General features: G+C 41.5%; 1 protein-coding gene across 2 annotated transcripts in view; it reads right to left on the bottom strand.

Moving 5' to 3' along the window:
• Window positions 1-485: 485 nt before the first annotated feature.
• LOC116045009 (retinoic acid receptor alpha-B-like) overlaps window positions 486-9,141 on the bottom strand; it is a 28,051-nt gene continuing 19,395 nt past the window's right edge. The window contains exons 4-9 of one of the 2 annotated variants that reach the window (XM_031292506.2): window positions 8,149-8,309; window positions 7,793-7,969; window positions 7,405-7,609; window positions 7,047-7,114; window positions 2,326-2,416; window positions 486-1,761 (exon numbers count right to left, since the gene is read on the bottom strand). In XM_031292506.2, coding sequence (XP_031148366.1) covers window positions 1,478-1,761; window positions 2,326-2,416; window positions 7,047-7,114; window positions 7,405-7,609; window positions 7,793-7,969; window positions 8,149-8,309 — 986 coding nt within the window. In that variant the 3' untranslated portion in view covers window positions 486-1,477. The remainder of the gene's footprint in view (window positions 1,762-2,325; window positions 2,417-7,046; window positions 7,115-7,404; window positions 7,610-7,792; window positions 7,970-8,148; window positions 8,310-9,141) is intronic. The other variant, XM_031292507.2, reaches the window with a different exon arrangement.

Here is a 9,141-nt window from a genome sequence, read left to right as displayed (position 1 = left end):
CAGAAATCCACCAGAGAAGAAGCCAACACAAAGAAAGAGGAAGGTGACGGACATCTGGGGGCACCGGAGCAATTCTGTAGATGAAACATCATTGATATAGACTACCAGATGGGAAACCTCTTGTGAGACGATGTTTGTACTCCTGGTTAGGGCTGTGCAATTAATGACTTTTTTAATCATGATTACGATTTTGACTCCTAACGATCACATAAACAGTAATGGAGAAAAAATTACTTTGCACGTTACATTTTTGCAAGTAAACTGTTTTGTCTTGTCTTCTGAATGAGAAAAAAAAAAAAAGTTAAACGGGAAAAGTATTAAGGGAAATGTCAGAGTTCAAGGTGTTTTCACTTTTGATTTGTTTAACTGTTTCACTGTTTTTTAACCTCAATAAATGCAACATCTTTCCAAAAGTCGATACCTAATTGTGTTACATAATCGGGACTTCAATTTTGTTCAAAATAATCGTGATTATGATTTTTTTTTCCATAATCCAGCAGCCCTACTTCTGGTATCACAGTTTGTCCACCAGCGGGCAGACATTGTAATTACTTTAAAATGAAAAGGTCTTATGTTTCATAAGTGAAGTCATTTGAGTGGCTTAAACTCCATCATTCATGGAAAAAAACTAAATACATTTCTACGGATGATGATGCAAAGCGACACAGAGAAATACATTTATGCATTTGCCTAAAATGATAGAAAGTCTCCAAATTTACATTTACATTTTTGATTCCAGTGGAAGAAAATTAAGTCATGGATTAATATTTCCCCTGATGTGTCTGTGAGGGGAGGGGTGGTGGGTGTGGGGGGGTGGGTATATATTGTGTTAGGTATATTGTGTTGGGTAAATACAGTACATACACACACATGTACATTTAAGAAAATATCTTATTGTATAAGTCCCCCTTACTCCGACATAACTTCTTTCACAGCCTTTTTTATATACAATATATTACACGTACTGATTCTGCGTACTATACATGACTTTTCATAAGGGAGAAGATGTGTGATTTAAGAGGAATCCTCTTCATCAGTCCGTCCACATTTCAGAATCTCCATACTTCTTCATTTAGGTTCACACAGTCTGCATATAATTAACCTTTCAGGCATGTGAAATGTTTTTTGTTGTTGTTGAATTTAATGTAAAACCATGACGTCTGAACAACAAATCAAGTCCTCACAGCGTAGTTTACCTGCTTTCATTCAACCTCACACCACCTAGAAATTCACTGTTGCCTCGCTCCTGGCACACATACTGTACGGTTTTATTAATGTCATGGACCAAACATGTCCCTAGTAACCCAGAGAGTTTATGGGCTCACATTCAGACATTCAGACTTTTTGTCTTCCCGATCATCTGTTATGAGGTGCAGTTCTTTCAGTCTGCTGTGTGGATGGTGTTCTGGCAGTACCACGCCGTGCGGTGGGGGGAGGAGGGGGTGCTGTGTGGAGCATAGGTGCTGCGTGTAGGACTTCAGGTGGTGGGGGAGGAAGACGAGGAAGAAGAAGAGGGCGAGCAGGGCACGGGGCTCGGGCTGCGAGAGCGAACTGATTTGGGAGACGGACTTGGACGACAGCTTCCGACCTCTGTTTCATCCTCTTCTCTGCCACCTCCTCTACTTTTTCCTCCTCCGCCTCCCCCTTTCCCTCCCCCGGCTCCGTGCCCCTCCAGTCCCTCAGAGTTCTCCAGCATTTCCTGGATGAGGGGAGGCATGGAGCCAGGTATCTCCATTTTCAGCGTGATCACTCGCTCTGCTCCTATGAAAGAAAAAGAAAAAAAAGCAGAGAGAACAAGTTCAGGATAAGAGATTATGTCATTACGTAGGTGGACCTGGGCTAAGTCCAAGGTGTAGGGTTTGAATATTCGTTTTAAAAAACCACAGAGGTTCGAATATATTAGAATATCTATTTTTTGCGCATTATGTCCACAAGAGGGCAAACCAATACAACAGGAGACAGAACTACTTGTGTAACGTCAGTCCTCTCTCTCTCTCTGGAGCGTGCAGGAGACAGGACAGGCCGCGGTTTACACCGCCATCTCAGAGCCGTTTGTAATACGGTCATAAACAACTGAGTCTCTAGCTGTTCCATGAATTTGAACGTGGCCGGAGGAGCCTGGGATTGACCCGCCAACCTCGTGGGTATGGGGCGACCATTCTTCCTCCGAGCCAGAACCACCCCATAGGAAACCCTAAATTTGAAAGCACCCTCACTAAAAAGTCGAGCAACCCCATAGTACCAGCAAAAGAAAATCTCTGGCACCGCCACTGCACGCAAGTAAAATCGCCAGTGTGTGTGTGTGTGTATGTATGTGTGTCTCACCCTTCACACTGATGCTCCTGAGGTCAGTAATCTTCATCAGTATCTTGGGGAACATACAGGGTTTATCAGGCCTCCTCCTCCTCACATAGATCTATGCACACAAAAAGACATAAAGGAACATAATTTGTTTATATTTATGTATATAATATAAATCAGTATATCAATTATTATTATTATGTGGGAGACCTGGGTTCGATTCCCACTGCGATACATCAACCAATGTGTCGCTGAGCAAGACACTTAACCCATAGTTGCTCCAGAGGCGTGTGGCCTCTGACATATGTAGCAATTGTAAGTCGCTTTGGATAAAAGCGTCAGCTAAATGACATGTAATGTAATGTAATCCTTCCCTTCCTAGTGTATTTAGTCTGTGGCTGTGTTCCAATAGTCCTTTTTGCGTTAACTGAGTGAAATGACCCGGAAGTATTCAAGCGGCCGCCATGATAGGAGCTGGTCGAATTCTCTGAATGATAAGGAAAGATGTTTCAATGCTTCCTTTATTATCTCATTTAGTATAGGATACACTGGACCACCCTTTACTAAAGGAAAGGAGAAGAATGCTGTCACACAATTCCTTGCGCCAGCAACATTTAAAGGGACACTTCATTTGGTCGTTCATAACCAGCATATTAACTCCCAAAACAGACGCCTGTCGTTCAAGAAAAAGGTATATGAGACATTTTTAGCCAGATGATTTTAATTCAACATGTTTGAAACTTAAGAATGATGATAGGTACAGTATTTGCAGTAAATGTGTAGGCCTGGTTATTGGGATTCATGCGGGTAAATATGAGCGGACAGGAGCGTGAGCAACCATTCTCAATGTGACAACCTATTTGTTTCACTTTTGTGACTGGTAGCCTATCTTTTTATTTTTAAATTTCAATTCTAGCGAATCCTCAATGCAAGCTAAAGTTATCCATGGTGTTCCACAAGGCTCTGTGCTTGGACCAATTCTGTTTACCTTACACAGTATATGCTTCCTTTAGGCAATATTATTAGGGCCCTATCTTGCACCTGTCTTTGCTAGTTTAAGACAGACGCAGTTGTCAATTTCCCGTCCAGCGCCCACATCGTTTAAATAGCAAATGCACCTGCACCCATCTTTGGTGCAATGGGCATGCTGGTCTTACAGGGAGGTGTGTTCAGGTGAATTATTGGCGTATTGCTATCTTGAGGCAGCGGGAAGTGATCGTGCCATTGACCAACAAAAACCTGGTCTAAAGTCAATAGCACAGCATTTCATTGTTATTTTAACAGCGAATTTGGTAAAATGTGCCTAGGGTCGTGCACAGCGCGTGCACACTATGCTTGTTACACACACACACAGGGAAGCGCAGCAGCACACAAACATGCAAAAGATTGCAAATAAAAATATTACGGTGCAAATCTGCCATCATAATAGCAATGCGCCAAGGTCCAAACGTGCCTGGCTTTTAAAGGGAATGGGAGATGACACTGATTGGTTTATTGCATGTTACGCCCAAAATACACCTATGAATTAATGAAGACACTAAGTACAACCCTTTTGAACCATGCGCCCGGCGCTCTGACCCTTTTTCCCCTCTCAAACTAGCAAAAGTGGATTTGGACACGCCCTAAACGCACCTGGCCATGCGCTTCACGCCGTGCGCTTAGATCATTAAAACAGGGCCCTTTATCAACTTTGACTGTTATGTAATGATACCCAATTATATCCATCGATCAAGCAATGTGAAACTAATTAGTTGCCGTTGCCTGGACTCCAGCACCACCAATCTCAAGAGTTATCTTTGATCAGGATATACCCTTTAAAGCCCACAAAAAAAATTAGGTGCATCCTGCCTCAAAACAATGCAGAAAAACTAGTCCATGCATTAGTTACTTCGAGGCTGGACTATTGTAATTCCTTATTATTATGCTGCCCCAATAAGTCCCTTAAAACTCTCCAGTTGATTCAGAATGCTGCAGCACGTGTACTGACAGGAACTAGGAAAAGTTATCATATTTCTCCCGTATTAGCTTCTCTGCACTGTAATCCAGAATTTAATTTAAAATCCTCTCCTGACCTACAACGCTCTAAATGGTCAGGCCCCATCATATCTTGAAGAGCTCATAGTACTCTATTGCCCCACTAGAACACTGCGCTCCCAGAATGTAGGGTTACTTGTGGTTCCTACATTCTCCAAAAGCAGAATGGGAGCCAGAGTCTTCAGCTATCAGGCTCTTCTCCTGTTAAACTAGTTTCCAGTTTCAGTTTGGGAGGCATGTCTCCACATTAAATATTAAAGTGCTCATATTATGCTCATTTTCAGGTTCATAATTGTATGTAGAAGTTGTACCAGAATAGGTTTATGTGGTTTAATTTTCAGAAAACACCATATATTTGTTGTACTGCACATTGCTGCAGCTCCTCTTTTCACCCTGTGTGTTGAGCTCTCTGTTTTAGCTACAGAGTGAGGCATCACACTTCTATCTCATCTTTGTTGGGAGTCGCACATGCGCAGTAGCTAGGTAAGCACTGCTAGCTAGTCCGTTGCAGAGCATGAGGTCGTGCCATGCTAGCAGCTAGGCGTGACGCACGTTCGTCATGGAAGTAAAGGCTGGACTACAATAGAGCTGTTTGGAGCAGTTTGTGAACAGTGTTTTCTGTTGGAGATGGTAAGTGCCTTTGGGGTGGACTTTGGTCTTTTTTCACTTTGTAAACCTATAACATGCACAAAAAAAGATATATAACACAATAAAGGAAAGGGGAAAAGCAAAAAAGCATAATATGAGCACTTTAAGCTTTAAACTCTCCTCGGTGATAAAGCTTTTAGTAAGGAATGGCTTTCTCGTCTTACAGATTTCTCTGGATCGTGGTTGCAGCTGGTGCCGAGGTCCTGCTTAACGCCCTGCACTGCTACAACTATTATTACTAGTCATAGATCTATTATCTTTAGTGTTACAATAACAGCCACTGTTAATCATGTCATTCTCTTATACCCACTGTTATAATTAATATGAGTCATATTTCTGTATCTCCCTCTTCCCCAACCCGTTAAGACTGCCCACCAAGAGCCAGGGTCTGTCTGAGGTTTAGGCCTGTTAAAAGGAAGTTTTACCTCACCACTGTCGCACCAAATGCTTGCTCTTAGGGGTGATTTGCTGGGTCTTTGTAAATTATAGAGTGTGGTCTAGACCTACTCTATCTGTAAAGTGTCCTGAGATAACGTCTGTTATGATTTGATATTCCTCTTTGCTACAGAGCTCCATTGTTGTCCAACCACTACTAAAAACACATCAATGAGCCCGCTTTTGCACTGGGTGACATGCACACTGTAGTTTATTTTGACTCAATCCCATATACACCATTCCGCTTCCCCAAATACTCACTAGAGCATCAAATGTGTAGTAATCGGACCCTGACAAATGTACCAAACAATAGCAAAATTCAATCCTGTTTGAGAGGGTTTGCAAAAATGAAAATAAAAGTGACCAGATGTATTACTGAGCCTTTTTAAGCCCTGTATAATGAACTATAAATCTATTTTCAAAGACAGCTTTAGTTAAAACAAATAGGCTTTGTGCTGAGTGAAACAGACATGGTAGGGAAGTCAAAAAGAAGAAATTAGGGAGACAGACTAACATTTGTTGACAATAAGAACCATATATATATATATATATATATATATATATATATATATACCGTATATATATATAGATTATAGAATACTGCAGCCTTATCCTTTAACCGGGTATCACTGTCACTGTGTCACGAGGCAAAGCATTAAGAAATTGCAGTAGCAACCAACGTAATAATAACATAGATTAATATAGCGCATTTCATGAAACTCACGGACGCTTTACACAAGTACAGGGGGACAAGAGAAAAGAAAATAGTAGGCCAACACAAACATGGACTAAAAGGAATAAAATGTCTGCGCTAAATGGAAAGGCGACGTTATTTAATGTTGGCTATTGACGTACAACCAGATCGCGCAATCTAAAGTTATTTTATGGGATGTTTTTGAATCATTTACAATACCGTAATTGTCTCCATCTGTTGAAAGTCCGACCGAGAATGACTCGGTTTTGCTGTCGTCTTTCACTTTCCCTTTCAGCTTTTAGTTGTTCTTTGATTAATTTTCTTTTTTTCTGTGATGGCCCTGCCCCAGTATCAGCCATAACTACAGCAGATAACTTCTAAAATAACATTAAAATTAGGGCTGTCAAAATAACACGTTAATTTTGATTAATTAATCTGAGAAGAAATAACGCAGATTAATCCATTCCATATTGACGTTTGACCCGGAGCCGTTCTAGCCACCATTCGACTGTAAAATGAAGGAGGGAGACGAGAATGTGCTGCCTGGATCATTAATTGGAACATTTACTCGTGTTCAGCCGAAATCTGTGACCCTTCAGAACGTGTGCTCCGTAGCGCTGTCTACCTGCCGTAAATCATTTTGTGGCAGAGGCATTAATAAAAACTATATAAAACTAGAGTTCTTTTCATTGTTAGTCTCGTTTGCTGTTACAGGTCATTTATGATCATCAGATGGAACATTACACAGTCTCAGAAACGTGTAAAACATATAGTCACTAATAGTAACCAAAGCCTTCAGTTACGTATTACACGTTGCTTTCTATAAGTAGTACTTGTTTTTGTATTGGAACTGAAGGATGTCTTCTTCTGGAATAAAAATGCAATACTATTCTGTTAGTAACAATAGTACTATAACAATAAGTAGGTGTCAAACCTTCAAGGCTTCAAGCATCGGCTCCTGAAGAACATCCACCTTCTCTGATTCCTCCAGATCCTGACGATCTACACACACACACACACACACACACACACACACACACACACACACACACACACACACACACACACACATTAAACGTTTACAGTAAGTAGCCAACAAAGAACATTACTCTGTACAGCCCTACGATACCCATCATCTCTATGTGAATGTGGGATCAAGAAGGCAAAAATAATATCTGTCCTTACACATTTCTTCCACCACAGCACTAACACTAAAGCAACTCTGCATTCTTTGATGATTTTCTTTTATTGATTATTTCATTTTGATATTCCTGAGAAATCGAGTGCAGTACCTCCACAGAGGAGGCAGATGGCGCTGAGTAATCCCGTCTCTGCGTCGTCCATCTCCAGCGGAAGCAGCTGGTTGGCAAAGGAGAACACCAGGTCTGTGAGGGGTCCGAACCCGGCGTTGTGCATCTGGGTGCGGTTCAGAGTCAAACCGTCAGAGAAGGTCATGGTGTCCTGGTCTGGGGTGTAGCGGGTGCAGATCCTTAGAATCTAAGAAAAGGGGATACGTTGGCCGAAGGCAGAAGAAAACAACCCTTTTTATACACAACTTTCAGCCGTACTGCAACTGTGTATTTCCAAATGTGGAGGATTTGTCTTTGTTGAGGAATCGTTTCGTGTAACGTTTTTAACTCTTACGGGTGTGTTTATGTGCGACAAAAGTGATGAACTCACCAGTATGTCGAGGCAGGCCGATTTGAGCAGGGTGATCTGATCAGCAATGGTTAAGGTTGTGAAACCAGGGAGATGCTTGGCGAACTCCACTGTCTTAATGATGCATTTGGTGGACAATTCGCTGAACTTGTCCCAAAGACTGACGTCCAGAGGGACACGGTGCTCTGAGCTATTGCTCTGGGGTCAGGTAAAGAATAAAAAATGAATTTTTTTTTTCTAAAAAGCTGAAGAAAACACATTCAGAGCATTGGCTTTACCAGTATGTTTGATTTGTTTTTTTAGGTGTGCGTTATTAAGAATATTTTCATCTGCTTTTTAAAAAATTAAAATAAGCTTGTTGGTGTTGGTGTGTGTACCGTGGTGTATTTTCCCAGCTGACAGAGGGAGGGAAATGTGTCCATATGGGCCCGGCGGACTCGTTCAATCATCTGCTCTGTGTCGGCTGACAGGACGTAGATCTCTGTCTCTCCCTGCCTCTTCTCCTCCTTCTTCTTCTTCATTCTGTCATTTCGCACCACTGATGGTGGGGGTAAAGATTGGAAGATTTAGCTCAGAGGTTTATGCAGCAGCTCGCATTGACATCTTAAATCAAGGACAACGAGGCTGCTCTTTCAACGTTTTTCAAAGTTGTTCAAATGTCACAGCTTCCCACTGGCCTGTACTTTGTGGAACTGAAAGACATTGGCATTTACCAGGCATTGAGGTAATTCTATGGGAAATGAAGAATGCAGCACTTTTAGAGCCTGACACACGTATATATATACACATATATATATATATATATATATATATATATATATGCTTTAGATACCAGGGACTGCAATTTCAGATATTTCATTGCAGCAATCAATTTGACCATTCTTGTGTAATCCTGCAAGTATATGGAAGCACAACAGTACATCTCTGGAGAACCCCTTTAAGATTTGAAAAAGCAGATGTTACAGTGTTGCAAGACACTGGTTCTTCTAAGTTAATGGTGGTGGCTTTGTGAGGCGTGTGTCAACTACGAAAGGCCACCAGAGGGAGACAAATATGGAGGTTAAAACACCTTGCTGTGCTGCCTGAGAGGAGCACTGAGCTTGCAATACGGCTGTATTGCATCTCTTGCTTGAGTTATAGAAGTCACTTAGTGTGCTGTGCTCTGCTTTATTATTGCTATGACTAAAAAGCAATTTAAAACATTAACAAACATTAACCCTTTGCAGAAAAGTGCCTTTCGAAGCTCACCCTTTCCCACACTTTGCTCTAGTGGTCGACCAATATGGATTTTTCCATGGCCGATGCCAATGTTTAGAGAGCAGGGTGGCAGATGGCCGATATATAATGCCCATTTCATGAAATACAAAATT

Source organism: Sander lucioperca, chromosome 2, assembly GCF_008315115.2.
Source record: "Sander lucioperca isolate FBNREF2018 chromosome 2, SLUC_FBN_1.2, whole genome shotgun sequence".
In the NCBI taxonomy this organism is placed as follows: Eukaryota; Metazoa; Chordata; class Actinopteri; order Perciformes; family Percidae; genus Sander; species Sander lucioperca.
The sequence above is the reverse complement of the archived record's forward strand: the minus strand, read 5'-3'. Positions and strand labels throughout refer to the sequence as shown.